A 21599-nucleotide genomic window follows, 5' to 3' on the forward strand; every position below is an offset into this window, starting at 1 on the left:
TCTATTCTAAGGCCAAATTGATTCTGAAACTCTGGAAAACTGCATCAAATTGCTTGGTTAATCAAGGTAAATGGAGCCATGTTAACTGTCAAGTTTTTTTCCCAATTAAAAATGCATGTTTTCCCCATGATCACTAATTAAGACAACCATATTCTAAACAGTCATTTGAGTGTTTACTTGGCTCATCTCTCCCTGGGTTTCTTCCTCTGCTTTACAACAAAAGAAGAAAGACAACAAGGCGAGAGGGGAGGGGGCTCCTCTCTGAAATATAACCCTAACCCACCCTTGCATTCCCCTTCTCCCTTGTTCCTTTATAAACATTTTTTTTTCTGGAAAACAAACTACACAGGTACATATGAAAAATGAAGGAAGAAAGCACTTTTCAAATAGCCTATGTTTTTTGTTTTGTTTTCTAAGTAGTCCTTGGTAAAGTCTTTGGTTCCCCCTCATTTTACAACACTGATAATTCTGATTTAGTCACTCAACATGTGTTAACATTCACTGAAGGCAGAATACCACTTTACTAAGTGCTGGGGGGAAGGCAGATGTGAAGGGAGAGAAATAATTAGGCAAATTTACTCATCCCAATATAGACGAACACAGAACAATGAAACACTCTCAGCCCTGATAGTTTGCATCTGTGACAGGGTGAATCTAAACACCGGGGAAAGGCACAGGTAGGTCAAGAATATGCTCAGAAAACTGAAGGTTCTGGGCTGAATACCAAGTACAAAAAGGCCGTTCCCTGAATCCATAGCCCTGCGTGGACTGTCCACATGGCCTCCCATCTCCTACTGCCCTTACACCCCACAGGTGAGTCCCACTGGGCTTCCCAGGCTCCAGTATCACTGGGGCCACTCTAAGTCCTGGCAATCCTGGCTGTCAAAGACTTTAATTTCTTAAACTGGGGCCTCTGCTGTGACATAAAACAGCTTCCAGTTTTGTCAGGCAACTGCCTAATAGTTGTTTTCAGTGCAGGCAAATCAGGGCAGCGGAGATCAACAAGTTATTCTGAATACAGGGTATTCCCTTTTCTTCTCCAAATCTCATCTAGGAGGCAGGCAGGCATGCATTGTAAGTCCAAGGCAAATTTCAGGTCACGTGCTGGTAATATGATTAAGGAGCCTGGGTGCGTAGGGGGCATTATCAAAACAAATATAAAACTCTGGGGATTTAAAATTAGGGATCTATTTATAAGAGCAAACAGAAATCCCCAAACCTTTATGCTTGAAACAAATTTTGTGAGCTGAGAAATTTGGTCCCCATTCTTTGGGTCCCAGAAGACATCTCCCTGTAATTTATGTTTTAATTTTCCAGTTGTATGAAGAAATCTCCTAAGCCCACAGGGCTGTGTCCTACTGTTATTTTCTTTTTTTAAATGTCCTCGATATTTCTTAATATTCTTATGGTTTTTTTTTCCTGTTGTTTTTTTAAAAGGAAGAAAAAAAAGGGGGATGGAGGGTAGAGGCCTGAATGTTAGGATGCAACAGTTTCCATGGCAACATCAGCATGCGGTTCTGCAGTCCCCGCTGACCCTGTAACTTCTGTCCCCCTCCCTTCCACCTCTTCTCTAACCACTAAGGCATCCACCTCGGCCACCTCCTCTACCATAGCGATCTCAGTTCCATCTGGCTGCTGCCGGGACATGGCCTCCAGCTTGAGACGATATTGCTCAGCTTCCTGTTCTTTCTTCAGCAACTGATGTCGGTATTCCTGGGCCCTGCGATTGGCCTCTTGGAGCTGCTGCTGTAGCAGTTCTCTCTCTGGGTCTTCCTGTAAAAGTAAACCAGAGTCCATTTGTGTTTGCCCACCTCCCGGGTGGGGAAAAAATGCTTTGGTCTTTCACTACCAGGGGCCTGGTGAGCATCTCCAACCAGATGTCCCATTGGTGTTTCACACTCGACAGATCCAGAAGAGATCTCATTCTTTCTCTCCCAGACACTCCCCTCTCCTCAGCTCTCCTATCACACACAGGCTTCTTATTCTCTATCACTTCGCCCACAAACCTAATCTGATGTCCATTCTTGTCCTTCTACGCTAATACCATCTGTCACGGACGTGTCCTTCTCTACGCTCGCAACAGCTGCTTGCGTGACCACCTGGCCTCCTGCTTGGCCCCCTGGATTCAGGCCACTCTCTACACCGTCCATCCTCCACTTAGCTGCCAAGGTGATCTACTTAAAGCTCCGCTCTGATCACATCTGCTTCCTACTCAATCTGAGCTCCAAGGGGGTCCTGCTGCCCTCAAGAGCGTGTCTCCCTTTCAGTCCACATCCACCTCTGGGGCTGACTTGCTGCTCCTCGTGTGTGACACTCCCAACCTCATGCCTCTGCACTGGCCGTTCCCAGGAACGTTCTCTTTCCTCACCTCGTCAGCCACTTCTTTCCGCCACCAAGGCCAAGAACGTTACCTTGGCTTCATCCACACCGTCTGTCACTTCTTCTCTTCTTTGTTTCTTGGCCACTGGCAGCTCCCCAGCTGCTCCTTCCTCTTCTGCTTCCTCTTCAATAATGGTCTCCTCTGCAACCTGACCAGCAGGTACAGTTAGAACTATAAGCCAAGGGACACCAAGGGGAGGAAGTGAATACACAATAAAAAATATAGGTCTTGTTTTCCGTGGGTTTGGGGATTCTCTGCCCAAAGAAATCAACACTGAAAAGCTTAATCTGATATCCTTTTATTATATACACTCTCTGGGGAACCCAGATAGGACTATGGAAACATTGCAAAGCTCTTAAAGGAGCAGAGGTACACAGTCAAAACGACTAAGGCTTCGAAGACAGTTCCAAGCCTGGAGCTAGGCATACTGTGTGGTGAACAACCAAGAACAAAGAATGAATTTTCCTTTGTGCAGAGTATGGTGCAGAGGTTTGGGAAATGGACTGGCATATTTACTAACGGGATTCATGGAGATTTAGTGAAATAGCAGGAGCAATCTAAAGAAGACCTAGAGCAGCTCCTGGATCCAGTCACAACAAGACAAAACTTTAGGAGATGTTACAGTTCACAGCAAAGAAGCTAAAGTCAACTTTCACTTACCTGTGTTAAGTAAGCTCTGGGGGTCCTGCTACCCTGTGGAAGTGAGCCACGGCAAAGATCATCTAAAGCAGACTTTCTCTATTTTGGCTTCAGTCTGTTTATTTGCCCCATTAAATTTAACTTAGGTTGACTTTACAAATCATTTGTATTCCTTGAGTTTACTTCAAGTGACAGTAAATCTGAGCCTCCTCCCTCCACTAGAGATCAACCTAGGAACTTAAAACCTGCTGGAGGTAATCTATAAATGTGGACAATTCACAAAATGTAAATTTGACAGTATGTCAATCACAATTTTTATCCCAATGCATTCTTCTGTTAAGAGTAAGCTAGGCCTAGCTTTCCACCCAATTGGGAACTTTCAGATGAGGAAACTTTCTATGTTAAATGACTGGCCCCAGAGTCTCAGAGACAGGAGGTCTCCTGGGGGCACTCAATCCTACAGATTCCTGATTCAAGGCTAGTTCTCTAGCCACTACACCAGGCTGCTTTCAGGAGTAAGCTAAACAAACATAATCTCAATCACTTCAACACTAGCATATTCTACATATAGACAAAAATGCTAATGAATCTAGCCTCTTACTCCAATTAACTCAGATTTCACCGACTCAACAATTTCAGTAAATGAGTACCAAATAAGCCCTGAAAAGAATCTGGGAATATAAACTGTGTAGATGAGCTTATCATCAATAATTTTCTAAACAGGCCTGAGAAGACCTAACTGTACTGTAAATAAAGTTTTTAGTCCTTTTTACATTTCTCTTCCCACTACAGACACAAATTGGTTTGGTTTTTTTTTTTTCAATGAATGTGAGGAAGGGAAAAGTCTCACTTAGCATCACGCAAACAAGAAAGTGTGGGATTCTGAACAGAAGTTATAGGTTTGGTCAACACCTGAGTCATAACAGTAGAGAGAAAGGTGAGTCCACTGATTCTCTTCTCACCTCAAGACATTTTTAGAAGGAGTGAAGGAAGCTGAAACAACCTGACTTCATTTTTATGCCAATTTTTGCAATATCCTGCAACCTCTACCAGTTCACCCTCATCCTAACTTGCTTTTTATACTGAAGAGTTTAATTTCTGTTCCATCTTTTAATGGACAACTATCCAAACAAGGCAGCTCACCTTGCTGCCCATCTTGCACAGTCACAATGAACGGGTGGCCAATACCACCGGTGGGAATTGCAGTCTGGAGGTTACCCAGCGGGACTCCATCTGTCACTATGGTGATGACCCTTTGGCCTCCACTCCCCACCACTTGTTGGATTGCTGAGTCAACAGAATTTGCCTCCATGATTTCTTCTGAATTGGCTAGAAATAAAAAAGGAATAAAAAGCTTTTTTTTTCAATCCCGGCACTTTTAAAACAAGAATATAGCTCTATGTCTCCTGGAAACAACAATATTCAAAAATCAGATGAAATCTGGAAATCCTGTTACTTAAACTGAACAATTCATGAGCAAGTCACAAGATTCTGGTAACAATAATAAGGAAAGAACAACACTGGCTCATGCAACAACAAAAAAAGCAAATCTGAAAATCAGCACGTCTAAATGAGACCAACAAACATGCTAATGCTGCACAAGCTAAGTAATGCGCCACATGTCTAAAGGTTTGCTCCTTTAAAGTAAGTTGGTCTGATGATACAGCTTTTCAGTTTCCTCAGTTGTTGTCACTTTGCACATAGGATGATGTACTTAATAAATGTATGCTGGTACAAATGTATGTGCAAGGAATTGTGCCAGCCACTAGGGACTTCAGGGAAAAAAATTCCAAGAAACCATTCCCAGCCCTGCAGAAGCTTCTGAGGATGATCAGGGAGAACAGAGACATGAATGACACAAGGTGGACTGAGATGGGAAGATTATTGGGGGGGGTGGGGGTCAGGGATAGGCTTTACAAAAGAGGCAGCATGTGACCCAAGCACTGAAGACCCAGACTCTGACAGGTGCAGAGAAGGAGGGAATATATTCCAGACCTGGGGGGAGAATTGTATGAACACACAGAGACAGGAGAAAAAACTGTCAAGTTCAGGGAATAGGTTAGTTGGCAGTCCACAATATTGGGACTAAATATACTTGAGTAGTTTCACAGGAAAATTAGATGCTGGCATAAGCACAGTCCCTCCTCTGTAGAGGTTCAGAGGATTAGCGAGAGAGAACGAGCAAGATATATATATATCTATATAGATATATCTATATAGATCTATATAGATATATAGATATATCTATATATATGGAGAGAGAGAGAGAGAGCAAGTCTTTCACCAGGGAAGGTACAGGTAAATGTAACAGATTTTAATCAAAGGTCACCCTGATAAGAAAAAAAGCATGAATACATGGATCAAGAGCCTTACTCTTAGTGGTATCTGAGCATTCAATTCAATACAATAAGTATTTATTAAGAGCCTATATACTGGGCACTGAGACTGTTGTTGTTTAGTAGTTTTTCAGTTGTGTCTGACTCTTTGTGACCCCATTTGGGGTTTTTCTGGCAAAGATATTGGAGAGGTTTGCCATTTCCTTGGAAACTGAGGTAAACAGGGTTAAGTGACTTGGCCCAGGTCACACAGCTAGTAAATGTCTGAGGCCAAATTTTGAACTCAGAAAGATGAGTCTTCCTGACTCCAGACTTGGCACTGTGCCACCTAACTGCCCTAGACACTGAGACACAAAGATGAAAAAATGAAGCAATCCCTGCCACGAAGTAGCTCATATTCCACTGGGAAGAAAAAAACACGCACACAGAAAATTAAATACAAAATATTTACAGAGTAATTTCTGAAGGGAGGCTACTAGCACCTAGGCTAATGAGGACAGGCTTTGATGGAAGGCAGCACCCCAGCGGAGCTTTGCACTTGAGTTTTGGGGACTGAGCCCCTTCTCTTCACAGCCATGGCCATCACCCAAGTTCAGCCCTTCATCACCTCTCTCATGGACTGCTGAAACAGCCTCCTAATTGCTCTCCCTGATTCTGTTCTATAACTGTAGTCACACACTCACTCATCTGTGTAAACACAAGTGAGCTCTGGCAAAGATGCAGAGTGGCCAAAATAATCTTTGTAAGGCACTGGTCTGATCATGTCACTTTCCTATTTGAAAACTCCACACCGGCTGAAGGATGAGAAACTGACTCTTCAGCCTGACAATGAAGGCCCTTCATTATCTGCCTTTAATAAGTTAAAGACTTATCTGCTAGCACTGCTGACCTCCATGTACTGTGCATTCCATGAACCAGCCACGCTGGACTAAGAACTAACTGCCCCCTGAGCCTCACAGTCAATTTCCTGCCTTCCTGCATTTTTGCAAGACTTCCATTATGCCTGGAATGCAATTCCTCTTCATTTCTACCTCTCCCAATCCTCATTTTTCTTGGAGGATTTAGCCACGAAGCCTTCTCTCCCATTACTAGTGCTCCCCTTCCTCAAATGACCTTGTACCTATGTCTCTTCATCCACCTCTTGGCTCCTGGTAAAACAGAAGTTTCTTGAAGGCAGGGACTTATGTATTTTGCCTCTATCATTCCCACAAGCAGAACGCCTCACAAAGCAGACTTGACTGGACTTGAATGGCAACAGAACAACATTATCACCATCACTACTCAAGTGTTAATGATGGAGATAAATTAGAACTATTGCTTTTATGTGTGAACTATAAGAAAGATTCCCTTGGGGATTCCTCAAATATTACTGGATTCCTTTCTGCCTCCAAACTGTCTGCTGGGTGTTGGGAGCTGCCTTTTCCCTTCGGACATGGCTCAATGACTGGAATGCTTTTGGGCTCTACATTTGGGAAGTACACTCGCCCGCCCCCACATAAAAAACTCAGAGAAAATAGAAACCAGACAACTTGGAGTACGCATGCTATGGCAAAGAGGCAGGTAATGTTCCTATCTACAAGATATCTCAGCTGGCTATTCAGATTCTAAGAGCATCAGAGTCAAAACATGCCATACGATATCTCTGAAAGATCTTCTAACACAAATTAAAACACTTCATTCAATGTGAAGCAACTGGAGTCCCAGCAGACACACCAAGGTTGCAAGGACACAAAAGAATGACTCTCATTCCCTGATATTATTCAGCTGACTGATTACATCACTTAGCAACTTTTCTTTCTGAGGTTCAATGAATCCACATCACCTTTTTTAGAGCTGCCTGTAATTAAGCACAATTCTTTTTAATCGCATGCAAATTAAATCTGAAAAAATAAAAGGGACTTTCACCAGTCACATGCTCCCTCAGTTACCTGCAGCTCGGTGGGAGTTGGAAAGGGGAGCAGATGCCTCAGCCAGAGCAGCCAGGGTAGCCAGCACTGAGGTGGTAGAATTGGAGAACTGGACTGTAGAAGTACGGGAGTCACCTATTGGGGAGGAAAAGGCAGATAAGGTCCAGCAGAGTCAGGCTGATTTGAGATGAACTAAAATACAATGATGGACTTAATCTTCCCTGCTATTCTACGCTAACATGCATCATACTTAAGTAAATTTATTTAAGGTCAAAAACAAATCCCTTCCCTGAAATAAGGGTAAACGAACAAGGTGGGTATGTGGACAAGTGAGATTCCCCCTCTGACTCCCTCCACGAGGTGGTTCCTATGTTGCTGCTGCTGTTTAGCACCAGTAGCTGACAGGTCCGGAACATCCCCCACCTTCCACTCCTCAGCAGCAGCAGCTGGTGCCAGTGAACGAACACACACACACACACACACACACACACACACACACACACACACACAGAGCTTCTCTTACTGGCTGAACACATCCTCTCGCTCATCACTATATGGGCAGTGAAGTTAAATGATTTATCTAAGATCACACATCTAGTAAGAAGCAGAGATGTGACTAAAACTCCAATCTTCTGATTCTAAATTCACTTGTCTATTTATTTATAAAATTCTAACTACCTCATTAAAAAGGCTTTTTTGCAAATGTAAGTGATTATTATCATTATTACACTACTATCACTACTATTGTGAACAGGAAGAAGCTAGGTGGGGAACACTTCAACCCAACAGCAATTATAGCGGAAACTAGAATCTTCACATACAAAAATACTGATGGTTTTAAAGCTGGATCAATGTGTACCCTGCAATACATGCAAATATATACTTGATTGTCTAGTCCAATTATGTATTGGCTTAGTGCTTTAACTCTGTCATACAACTAAACCAAAACAAATGAAATTGGAAGAAAAACTGAGAAAAAAATCTTCCAGCAAATTTTTCTGATGAAAGTCTCATTTCCAATATAATATAACTGATTCAAATTTATAAGAAAAAGAGATGTTCCGAAATGATCAAAGGAAGGCTATGGATAGACAGTTTTCAAAGGAAGATACCCGAGCAATCAAAAACCATATGAAAAAATGCTCCAAGTAATAATTACAGAAATGTAAATTAAAGCAACTCTGAGGCTCCACCTCACACCTATCAGACTGGTTAAGATGGCAAAAGAAGAAAAATGAAAGTTGCTGGAGGGCCTATAGGACAACAGGAACACCAGTAACTGCTGGTGGAACTAAGAACTGGTCCAGCTCATCTGAAAGTAGGTAGAAACTGTCACTGCAAGGTCACTAAACTGTGCATACATACCCTTTGATCCAGCTATGCCATTATGAGGTTTATACTCTAAAGAGATCAAAGAAAGCAAAAAAGGTCTCATGGGAGCCTCAAACTAGAAAATAAAGGGATATCTCCCTACTGTGCAATGGCTAAACAAGTTATGGTTTACAAACAGAAAAACTTCTTGTTCCATAAGAAATCAGAGAAAACTGGAAAGACCTCTATGAACTGATGCAGATCTATGCAGAGCTAAGTGAGCAGAACTAAGGGAACAATTTATATAATAAATTGTTATACTACAATAAATAAATAAAACATAACAGAGAAAAACAACTTTGAAAGACTTTAGAACTCTGATCAATGCAATGATAAACCACGAACCCTGAAGACTAAAGATGAAACAGGCCACTAACCCCTTGCATGAGAAATGATGAACTTCAACTGCAAAACATATATATGCAGGGTGCAATTCTAAAATTTAATAGCTTAAAATAATAAGCTATTATTAATATTTAATTAATGAAAATAAATAAGCTATTAAAGCTTTAAACTGCACTAAGACTTTTGGGACACTATATTTTGGACACAGCCAATGAACCAAACAAAATGGATCCATAGGGACAAAAATATTTACAGCAGCTTGTTGTTGTTACAGAAAAGAAATGGAAACTAAGGGGATGCCCTTAAATTGGAGACGGCTGAACAAATGATAATATAAAGGCAGCTAGGTGGTACAATGGATAGATCACTGATTTTGGCATCAGAAGACCAGAGTTAAAATTCTACCTCAAAGCTTACAAGGTGTGTCACCCTGGACAAGCCACTTAACCTCTATATGCCTCAGTTTCCTCACCTACAAAATGGGGATAACAGCACTTAGTCAACAAGATTGTTGTGAGGACCAAATGAGAATTAATGTGTGAAAAGTGCTCTTTAAACCTTAAAGAGTTATCTAAATGTTGGCTATTTCTGTAATTATTATATGAGTACAATATAATATTACTGAGCCATAAGAAATGATGCAAGGAACAGTTTCAGAGAAGCCTGGGAAGATTTGTATGAACTGATGGAGAGTGAAGTGAGATTCAGAGGAATGTATACAGTAACAACATTATAAAAAGAAGTAACTTTAAAAGGCTTGATCAATGAATGACCAGCTATACTTCCAGAGAACCAATGATGAAACTTTTTTGGACCTGGACAATGTGGGAATCTGCTTTGCTTGGCTATGCCTATTAGCTACATAGGCTTTGTTTTTCTCTTATCTTTTCCAGCAGAGGTAGGGTGGGGTAGATCGAAGAAGAGGAAGATTAGAATAAGGTAGCCAAAAAGAAAGAAAAAGAAAAGTGGGTCATTCAAACACTTGCTTAAAATACACATAAGAGAACAGAAGGCCAGAAAGAATGACAGACAAGCAAGACTGTTTTGAAAGTTACATGTTGAATTTATTAGACATTTAAAAAGAAAAGTATGCTGTACACCAAAGAAATTCACAGTTTTGTGTATAATCCTCTTTTTCTGTTCTACTATGTGTCAGTCAACAAGCATTTATTAAGTGCTTACTATGTGCCAATCATGTATATGGAAATGTTCATTTTATCCAGTGTTTCTGAAGTTCAGAATTTTTTAAAAAACAAAATTCTTTTAAAAAATATAATTGCTAACATTTAACTATTGCTAAATTTAAGGTATGTAAAGCCCTTTTACAAATAATGTCTCATTTAGTCCTCACAACAACCCTGAGAGGTAGGTGGTGTTATGCCCATTTTACAGCAGAGGAAACTGAGGAAGACAAAGGCTAAGTGATTTTCACAGGATCTCATATCTAGTAAATGTCTGAGGCAATATTTGAACTTGGTTCTTCCTGACTCAAGGCCCAGCGCTCTGAGCACCGTATTCCAAAGAAAAGAACCTGCTCAGGAAGCCAAATGGCTGGAGCCAATAGGACTGCCTGACCTCCACCAGGGGAGTATCTGGACTTACTTCCTGCTGGGCAGGATTCAACTATTATTCATCCCCTAATGCACTTTCCTGGTTGGTGGTTGCCAGCCATAGCAAACACTAATGTAACACCTTCCCATCCTCGCCTCAGCTGAGGGAAACACGGAACCTTCTATCTTTGAGTTCCTCGTAAGGATAGAATGGTGGAATTAGTTCATTAGAACTCTGCTTTGCTAAGCCCTGTGACTATAGCATTAAGTATGAGTCTTCATTACTTTTGAATGATTTTGTACTTTGGTTCAGACAATCATTCACCCCATTTCCTTTTAACACAGAAATGAATTAACAAGAGAACTTCAGAGTATCATTATGTAAATGGTCTTCCACACACAGAAATTTTCTGAAATGGAGGCCTTTTCATACATATATATATGTATGTATGTATGTATGTATGTACACGTACACACACACACACACACACACACGGTGTCTGATACTTAAAGCCAATTATAACTAACAGATACACTAAAGAAGCATGTGACATATTACACCTCTCCCAGAAGCATTTGGGATGAGGAAGTAGATTTTCTCCTCAACATTATTCTTTCCTTGCTCCTGGAGGGCATAACCCAACATTAAAAAATATAAAATGCTGGGGAACTGAATTATTTGTTTATAACTTGAAACATATGATCAAAAGCCTCAGGCCAGGATTAACTGGAGGCTTGGGATAAAGGAAACTAACTGTCACCAGCTAGGCAATCTCAATGTTAGTGAGAATTAGAGCAGATCCTAATGTAATTACTATAAATCCAAAGGCAACAAGCTGCCTCCATCTTAAGTTCGATGGAGCTAAGTGTCAGCTTAATGAAATATTATGCCTTAGCTGGCAATAGGTTTTTAAGCTACTCTCTGTTATCTACATTTATGAAAGGCAACAGAAGCAAGAAATAATCAAAACACCAGAGTACCCAAAAATTATTTATATCAAATTTGGGAATGCATTGTGTTACAAGGGCAGCAAATCTGTCTATGTCAATTTTTAAAATTAATTTGTACTTTCCTAGGGTACATATAAGCTGACTGACGGCTGGAGGTTAGATGGCCTGGAGGATACCAGGTTGTACAAGGACTGAAGTCTCGAATTTTTGAACTACTGCAAATAATTCGCATATGGATAATCGAAAGCTCTGGATTTTAAAGGGTAGGATTTGAACTCTGCAATCTCAAACACCAAAATGATATATATTCTAGTATAAATTCAACTATTTCTTAGAAAAAGGAACACTTTGAAGTGAGACACTGAGAAACTTAAAATGCCAAAGTGGAAAACTCTTCAGCTGAATAGCCCACACTGAATTTTTCCTACTTCTTTTCTCTTCCTCTTTTCTACATGTATTAAACAACAGAAAGATCAGCAAGCTATAGAGAACTGCTGGGCAAACCACTTTATGAGTAATAGACCAGAGTAAGGACACGACTTCAATTATAGACTGGCCTTAGCACCTCAAATCTGCTACACCAAAGAGCCACGAGGAGGTGCATATTTGCCCAAAACATGGCAGGCAAGCAATGTGATTCTGGCTCATGAGAATGGAGGCCACACTGTCTGCAGGACAAGCCAGTTAAAACATCAGAAACATACCCACTCCTCACAGGTTTCAATTCCCAAATAATGGAACTTTATTTAAAGGATGTCCAAAGTCATGTCCTTGAGTGTGGCCAATAAGCAGCATTTTTTGTGTCTGTGCATCGTTAAAAATAACTTTTTTTAATTATCCATTTGAAACCAAAGGTGGCTTATGGCTTATAAAAAGGAAGAGCAATATTGTCCCCTAGTGGTCATAAAGAGAAAAGAGGCAATTACACTGTCTATAGAGAACAATTTTTTTTTCTTAAAACAGCAGTGCTGTATTCTTTCTCTAATATTTGGAAAACTGCACTAGAATTATGAATCTTTCTTTTAACTTCGAGTTAAGGATTTTAAAAAAAGTCAAACATCAAAATTGGAACACTAATGCATTACTGGTGGAGTTGTGAAATGATCCAACCATTTTGGAGAGCAATTTGGAACTATGCCCAAAGGGCTATAAAAATGTGCATACCCTTTGACCCAGCAATAGTACTTCTAGGGCTGTATCCCAAAGAGATCACAAAAATGGGAACAGGACCCACATGTACAAAAATATTGTAGCTCTTTTTGTGGTGGCAAAGAACTACAAATTGAGGGCATGCCCATCAATTGAGGAATGGCTGAACAAGTTGCGGTGTATGAATGGAATGGAATACTATTGTGCTATAAAAAATGATGAGCAAGTAGACTCCAGAAAAACCTGGAAAGACTTGTATGGACTGATGCTGAGTGAAGTGAGCAGAACCAGGAGAACATTGTACACAGTAACAGCCACACTGTACAATGACTAACTTTGACAGACTTAGCTCTTCTCAGCAATGCAAGGATCTAAGACAATTTCAAAAATCTCATGATGGAAAATGCTATCCACGTCCAGAGAAAGAAGCATGGAGTTTGAATGCAGATGGAAGCACACTATTTGCTCTTTTTTTCCTTCTGTTTTGTTTCCTCTTTCTTGTGGTTCCTCCTATTGGTTCTAATTCTTCCTTACAACATGACCAATATGAAAATATGTTTAATAAGAATGTATATGCAGAGCCTCTATCATATTGCACGCCATCTTGGGGAGGGAGGTAGGAAGGGAAGGGGAGAAAAACTTAAAACTCAAAAGTTTATGGAAAGGATTGTTGATAAATCAAAGTAAATTAATAAAAAAAGGTCAAATATCAAGTCAGATGAAGTTAATGGAGCAAAAAAGAGAAGCCTCCAACTCCTCTGAAGTACAGGCAAATATTTGTAAAAACTGATAAATTTGCTGAAGCACTGGACTGCAAAAACTACAGACTTCATTTCTAAGCAGCTTGCAAGAACACACTCATAATTTCTTGAGTTAAATAACTCACATGTAACTATTTTAGCAACTTCAGGATTACAACTAGATTTAAAATTTTATCAATTCCTCTTTTCCTGTAATTGCTATACCTCCAGACCATGTATATTCGATTATTTTTCTTGTTATCAACTGACAAACACTTCTCCACTTTTATTTGGGAGATAAACATGGTACTTAACATATTATATACAGCTCTTCAGTAGCAAGCTTTATTTTTAATCAGAAAAAGTACCCAAATATATTCACAGAACCATAAATTTAGAGTTAGAAGTGACCATAGAGATCAACTTTTAAATAAGAAAACTGAGACCCAGAAAGTAAATTTCCCAAAGTCACATAGGCAGTAAATGACCTAGGCTGAATTTGAACACAGGTCCCGACTCCCAATATAGAGCTCCTTTCCCTATACCACCCTGCTTTTATTCTCTATGCTACATTCCTCAGAAACAGGGATAAGGGTAGAAACACAAATGTAACCTATTAAGAAATCTCTTCCTATTTATCCTATTTACAGAGATGATGAAGATGATAATAACTTACAATACCTACTATGTACCAGGCACTGTGCTAAGCACTTTACAAGTATTTTCTCATTTGATCCTCACAACAACCCTGTGAGGTAGGTGCTGTTATTATTCCCATTTTACAATTGAGGAAAATTGAGGCAGGTAGAGGTGAAGTGACCTGCCCAGGGTCACAGTATCTGAGGCTGTATTTGAACTCAGGGGTCCCTGAGTCCGGGCTCAGCTCTCTGTGCATTGTGGCATCACTGCTTCTCTAGTATAAAGGAAAACCTGCTAGCATTCTATGGACTTTCCACATGGAAATCAGCCCCCTGCTCAATGGCCTATTACCTGTAGTGGTTTTGGTGCTGGCTGAAGAAACAAGGCTGGCAAGGTTGACGACTTCTCCAGATGTGAAGATAAAGGGTGTAGCCATTGTCACAGTGCTGGTCGCCGGGGGGGCATTCCCCTTGTTCTGCATTGCCTCCTACCAGACAAGGCATGACTTTTCAAAGTCAGAATGCTTATTGTAGCCTTAGTTATACAGTTACTCAACAGCTCCCTTGACAGCATTCTACCATCCAGAACCAGCTTCAGTACAAGGGAGCTCTGTGTTCGCATTAAGGCTGTTGGGTTTTTTTCCTCAGACAAAAGAAACAGAACCATTAAGCTATCTTCCCAAGGTTGTTTATGTCTTAGAAAAATAAAGAGATATTATGTTCAAAAACTCTGAAGACAGGCAAACCACTTAACTCTGTTGTTTCTTCCCTTCCCTAATGAAGGGGCTAGACTAGTTAACCTCTATTATGTCTTCTGGCCCCTAATTTATATGATCGGTATGCTAATCTGCCTCCATACAGTAAGGAATCACCTCCTGAGTGTGGAACAACAATGCACTCCACTTTTCCTAGGAAGAAATGCGAAAATATGCACCAGCCCAGCAAATGACTCTCACATTTGGAACATGACCTTTTGAAGTCTAGTTCCCATACAGCTGAAGCAAAGATGACCTCCCTTTAGATTCTATATTATCAGAAGCAGTTTTCCACAAACATGCTCAGGGCTAAAAAAATCCCTGTTACGTAAGGAAGTTTAAATAGGGAACTGAGAGTTGAACAGGGCAACAAGTCTGTAGGAAACTACTTATTGGGAAAACAGACACAAAAGGAATAAAAAGTTGCATCTATTTCTCATATACAGTCAACGTAATTACCTACCCATGAATCGTCTACAACTAAATTTTAGATTTTAGCCTTCCTTGTGATCCTAAGCCTGATTATGGGACAGCCTCCCCGAATACACATTCAGAAAGCATGCAATGACATTTAAAGATTTGCCTCAGTCAAATGTAACTGGAAAGACAAACCTCTTGTATGGAAACAACACAGCATATTCCAAAACTAAATAAATATAAATTATTTGTTAACTGCCCACACCATTATTCTCTTTGAAAAATAAAAACTGAATTGACTACAGAGCATGCTACAGACACCCCTCCCCCACCCACCTCCATTTTTAAAGTGATTTAAAAAAGTATTACTTTGAAAGGGTTGGGAAAGTTCAATTTTGAATCCGTCTCTATAATAAATTTCAACTCGTTTGACTAGCATCTAGGGAAATGGCAGTTAAGTACAATAGCCACACACCTGGAGAATGACAAGAATCTCTGGGTTGTTCTTTTCCAGAGCTATGTCAAAAGCAGACTTATCAAATTTGCTGAAGGCATGGACGTCAGCTCCATACTTGATCAGCAGCTCCACCACATCACGATGATGGTGTTCAGTGGCCCAATGCAAAGCAGTCATTTTCAGCATGTCCTTGGCATTCACATCTGCACCATTCTGCCACAAAAAACCAAAATTTCCCTCAGATGACAGCCACAGGGCAGTAGGTGTGAATTTCCATCACAAAATCTGAAGGATTACTGGAGAATTATACATACTCCAATTTGGATTATGCTTAAGTACCTTAGAAGGAAAACATCTCCAAATCCTGTCTCTCTCTCAATGCCAATAAACATGCTACACAGACTGGGGACAGTACAGGAGAGTACTGAGGAACTGCAACTGATGGGGGAGCAGTCCTTCTCAGTAAGACAAAAAGAACACATATTTGTCTCACTATATATGTACACATAATGAAATCTAAGTGCCTGAAAAACAATCAGGGACTGCCTGCTTATTATTCCATGTTTTAAGAGTGTGAGGAGGCTGACTTCTCTCAACCACTGCTAACCTTGAGAAAGATCAGTTCTCCTGCCCCAGGAGCCTTGCCTTTCCACCCAATTTCTCTCTGCCCACAGTTCCCACCTGCCCATTCAGGCAAGTGAATCAGAGTGCTGGGTAAGACTCTGCAGGCCTGCTTTAGAGTTACAGTAATGTTTCTCATTTATATATGACTCAACCCAGCCATGCCTCGCTTTACCCGGACGAGCAGCTCCACGATATGTGCGTGTCCATCTGCTGCAGCCATATGCAAAGGGGTTCTGTCTACCTTAGTCCTGGCATCCCTGCTAACCCCTGCTCTCAGGAGCACTTCCGCTGTGGAATAATGACCGTACTGGGCTGCGAGGTGGAGAGGTGATGTTCCAAGCTGTGGAGAAATAGCGCCCGTTGAACGTGTGCACATCCTGGAGGATATATAAAGACGGAGAGGCCAGGCATCTATGTCCTACTGAAGCTTACAACCTGGATGAGAAGTCAGCACTAAAGATCTAGAAACCTCTTCCATCACTTTCGTAGCAGCCCATCAGTAAACATGAACTACTATATTGCCAGCAGATTACCCAAGTGCTTAGGTGAAAGAGTAAAACTAGTCAGCCCTTCTCTACAGAGGTGGAGGACTACGGGTATGGACATCACAAATACTGTCAGACCCAACTGATGTGTTAGTTAAATCTGAACTGTTTCTTTTTTTTTCTTTTATTCCTTGTTCATGTCTTAGTGGGGAAGGGAAATATTTAGAAATGAAAGTGGTTAAAACAAAAGAGATTGGTCATCTTAAAAATAAATAAATAAAAACTGAACCATCAGGTAGGATAAAATCAGGGAAATTTTCCTAGAAGAACTGACCCTTGTGCAGAGGTGAAAGCAAATGAGTAATACAAACTGGTGAAAGAATTAGAAGAGAGAAATAGGGACTAGCAAGTTATATGTAGAAGTCTTATTAAAGAACAGGAATCTAGGATTCTATAATGCATCTTAATACGTCTGTGGAGGCCACATAAAATGAGGTTACAGGACTGGAAGTAAGGGCAGGAGCATGCAGTAGAATGGTGTTGGTGATGACCTGTCAATGGCAAAAAAAAAAAAAACAATTATTTCTCACCCAGGGCCAGATCCTACTTGAGTTATCAATACTCTGCTCTGAAATCTGAACAGAGGCTGTTCCTCAAGGTCTAGTGCTCTCTATTTTAAGCTCCTTTCACTCATTCTTAGCATCTCACATTTTCATTTTCCTTGTGATATGCATAATTGGGTTTAATTCACGTTGCTCTTTTCCAGATCTATTTACAGAAATGTTCATTTCACAGGTTCTCTTTTTGTTCTTCCTCTCATGGAAGAGCAGCTGGCCCTGAGGCTATGAAAAAAGTTCCTTCACCAAACAGTTAAAACCCAGAAAGTCTGAGGAACCTCAAGCTGAAGAATTAATATTATGGCCTGGATCTCTGCTCCCAAAGCTGGCTTTGAAGTCTCAGGAAATTATATCTTTCTCTTTAATTGTTAAAAGATTGGCAAAGGAAATCAAAAAGGCTAGAAAATTCCTTTTTACCAGAACGCAATGGTGAAAAGAGGGCCAGGAGGTTTATTGCTTTAAGAATTCATTCTCATTTTACTGATTCTGTTGAATTTCAGGTAATTACAAATGCTTCCAACCCAAGTACTGCTGTTCAGTCATTTTGGGGTTTCAGTCATGTCCGATTCTTCATGACCACATTTGGGGTGTTCTTGGCAAAGATACTGGAGTGGTTTGCCATTTCCTTCTCCAGTTTATGTGACAGATGAGGAAATTGAGGCAAACTGGGGTAAGTGACTTGCCCAGGGTCACACTGCTAGTAGGTGTCTGATGGTGATTTGAACTCAGCTCTTCCTGACTCCAGGCCTAGCACTCTATCCACAATGCCATCTAGCTGCTTTGCTAATATACACAAATACACCCAAAAGAAAATTAAATCTTTAGAAGACACAATCAAAAACATTTCAGAAACACACATCCCAACCACCACCAATATATTCATAAGATCCAATTTGGAAAATCAGAGTAAAAAATAGCATACTAATCATGTCTTCAGGTATAACAAAAGGCACAAAATCTGGAGCAGTGAGAATAAAGCACCAAAATGAGGTCCCCTGGTAAGAAGAGTCCAGTGAAATCCTTTTTCATCTTCTCTGAATCACAGATCACCACAAACATAGAGTATAGGCTACATTCTGTCTCTGTCCCGCCCCTCATCGATATTCTCAGGATTCCGAAGTTCTCTAGAAAAATACTCCACAGCCTTGTCCTGTTTTGTTTCATGCTGAAGGACTGATGGGTGGAATAGGCAGAATTTATAGGGCAGCAGATTTTGGCTGAACTTCCTAACAACTACTGTTGTCCAAAAACAGAATGAACAGTCTTGGTGGGTAGTGAGTTTCCCCCATCACTGGAGGTCTTAAAACACAGACTGGATGAAAGCTTAAATCAGGGATGGTGTAGATTAAGTTTCTGTCTCATGTAAGGGTTGGCCTCAACAACTTCTGAGGTCCCTTCCCACTCTAGGATTCATCCCCTTCTTTACTTCCCTTGATTGTAAACACGTGACGGGATGGTCTCTGCTTCTTCTCTCCCCTAAACTTACCCAATCCGTAGTAAAAGGGGCACCATTGGCCATCAAAGTCCTCACTTCATCATCTTGTCCTTTTCTTGCTGCTTCTAGCAACCTCTTCCCCAGGTCCACCAAAGACATCTTTATGCATAAGAACAAGTATTTTCAGGAAGCTGTAACCCCCAAAACAATAGTGTTAATGAAAATGCTTTCTAAGACTCTCTTGGCTGACCTATCAGCGGCTCACCTTCTGATTTTACTTTAAGTGACACAAGAAATGAGTGCTCTGGGAGATGCACACATCCTAACCAACAGACCTTCACTTTTAGCCTTCAAAAAAATGCTCTGGCAAGTACAAAGCGCTACAATGAAATGATCCCAAGTCCACTTTCTTGTCCTGGGTGTCAGTTAATAAAGCAGCACGCCACTGCTGTGAAACAAGCCCGGTGCCAAACATCATTTCAGGAAACACAGTACAAAGTATTGTGCACATTATACAGGGTGTCCCAAAAGTCTCAGTGCAGGTTTTAGGCTTTAATAGTTTAAAACTGCACTAAGTCTTTTGGGACACCCTGTATAGTGCTTATGATCTCCAGAGGGCATGGAGAATGCTTGGCTGTGTAAAAACCTCCTATTATAAACCACTGCTTGATGAAATTTAGGAGTTCATGTTAGAAGCCACTATCTTATGAACACTGGAGGGACTAGGGGTGAGCCTGCAACACAATGGAATAGTAAGCACAGGGTTTCTAAATCAAACCAGTTTAACACAGGTCCCTCTCTCCAAGGGAGTGTGAGGGCACAGGACCCCTATCTTAGGCCAACTGTGCTATCACTCCACGACTCAATTTCTCCATTTACGTAAGATTATCATGATCCATATCTTCCAAGAATGTTTCAATTCTCAGAAGGGAATAAATCATAACAGCTTAAGTTTCCATAGTGCTTTGAGGTTAAAAAATATCTTTCCTTAGGACAGCCTTAAGTGATGCACCCCCATTTTACAGATCAAGAAACAGTCTGAGAGAGACTAAGTAGCACTGCCATGGTCTAATTGGAAGACACAGTACTACATCCCAGGTCCGCCAGACTCCAAATGTTGTACTTTCCCCACTCTGCCACGTAGCCTCCCTAAAGGTTTTGCCTTTGTAGATCAAATGGCACAAAGGATTCTTTGCTTAGTGTTTTTTGCCTACTAATTTAAAATTAAATGCAGTTTTTCAAGTGTTTACCAGTCAAAAACTCCATTTAACTACTAAAGCTGCAGAAAAGCATTTTCAAAAAATCTATTTATAAGATACAAACTTTACACACCGTGATCACCCCTACAATAATTGCTCCCAGAACAAGGAGGAATGAATGAGCTAAGCAATAAAGTGCAGAAATCCTGGTATGAAAACTAACTCTTTATCTGCACATGTAATGATGTTGACTTTCCTTAACCAAAAAGACTCCAATTTTCTAGGGAGGCAGTTAGAGAACGTAAATATAAATTACTTCAACGGCTCTGAAAAATTAGCCTCCTTCAAGAAGTTCAGCGTATCACATTTCCGTTGGTATCATCATCACAACTCTTTTCTCAAGTGTTTTTCAAAAAAAAAAAAAAAAAAAAAAACCAAAACTCCAGGTTTCGGTGGGACTGTGAGTTTTCCCCATCTGTGTTTTCTGTCTTAACCACTCAATGTTATCAAGTGTCTTCAATCTCATTTTGAGGCCATCATCTGCTACAGAAGAGGAAAAAGTGGTGGTGGTGGGGGGGTGACATCACTAAACTGCAATTGAGGTTAACATTAATTCTCGAAAAAGGCCAAGAACAGTTTTATTTTCTAACATCTCAAAGACAGAAACCAAGGAAGGACTGTAAATGGTGTATTATAATCGCCACCGTACACATTTAGAACAGATGTATTCTTACGGTGGCTGGTATTTTGAAGCCCCAACTCCCACTCCCCACTGAGGATCCTTCCCTGCTAATTCTATCCCCTGAACCCCAAGGACAAAAATAAAATGCGTTTGTGGGACGAAGGCGCTTTGTTCGGTGACGGATGAGGGGGCAGGGGGTCCCAACTTTGCTCCAGCATCGCACGCCGATGCAGATGCAGCCCTGGACCGAGACGAAGACCCCCGGGCTCCCCGAAGGAATGCGGCCGACCCCCCAAGCAAGCGTGAAATGCAGGTGGACGCGGGAGGACTGCGTGTCGGGGCATCTGGGCACCGCCACGCGCGAGGCTAAGCGAGGCCCCGGGAAGCATGGGGTCCGCAGCGCCGCGCCGCGCCAGGGCCGGGGCCCACGCCTCGCGATCGCGGGGCGCACACGTGGGGCCCCCTAGCGGCCTAGCCGGCGCCCCCCGCGGCCGAGCCCGGGCACAGGCCCCGGCGCTCCCCGCCCTCTCCCAGACCCCTCCCCTTCCTCCCGACTCCATCCCCTTCCTCCGGGCCCCTCGGGGGCTCCCGCGGCCGCGCTAGAGCCCTCGGCTTCCGGGGCCGCGAGGGGGGAGGCGGGAGGGGGCGCGGGTCCCCCCCGCCCCCCTCTCCCTACCCCCTCCCCGGGGACTCACCGCTGCGTCGGGGGCGCCGCCGACCCTGCTCCCTCCGCGCCCGCCAGTTTGCTCCTCTTTTTTCCCCTGAGTCGGACGCCCCGTCGGCAGGAGCGACTTTTTTCGACTTTTTCATAAATGTATATTGGGTGGGTGGGGGGGCCCTTTAACCCCCCCTCGTGGAGAAATGGAGGAGACAAAATGGCGGACCCGGAAGTGCTGGGGCCGCCGAGGATCATCTCCGGCGG

The 21599-nt window shown here is 41.7% G+C and overlaps 1 protein-coding gene across 3 annotated transcripts; it reads right to left on the reverse strand.

Moving 5' to 3' along the window:
• Positions 1-398: 398 nt before the first annotated feature.
• On the reverse strand, positions 399-21508 carry LOC114042879 (GA-binding protein subunit beta-2). Of its 3 annotated transcripts, none has more exons than XM_027861642.1 (10): positions 21373-21508; positions 18848-18987; positions 17245-17295; positions 16432-16599; positions 15654-15848; positions 14359-14494; positions 7284-7397; positions 4163-4348; positions 2412-2551; positions 399-1773 (listed from the first exon to the last, which is right to left on the reverse strand). In XM_027861642.1, exons 2-10 carry the CDS (start codon positions 18953-18955, stop codon positions 1477-1479), a joined length of 1395 nt encoding a protein of 464 aa, XP_027717443.1. In that variant the 5' UTR covers positions 18956-18987; positions 21373-21508; the 3' UTR covers positions 399-1476. The 3 variants fall into 3 exon arrangements, with proteins under 3 accessions (XP_027717443.1, XP_027717442.1, XP_027717444.1); XM_027861641.1 differs by having other exon boundaries at positions 17215-17295; XM_027861643.1 differs by lacking the exon at positions 17245-17295.
• Positions 21509-21599: the final 91 nt, after the last annotated feature.

This window comes from Vombatus ursinus, unplaced genomic scaffold (assembly GCF_900497805.2).
Source record: "Vombatus ursinus unplaced genomic scaffold, bare-nosed wombat genome assembly UNPS02014768.1, whole genome shotgun sequence".
Lineage (NCBI taxonomy): Eukaryota > Metazoa > Chordata > Mammalia > Diprotodontia > Vombatidae > Vombatus > Vombatus ursinus.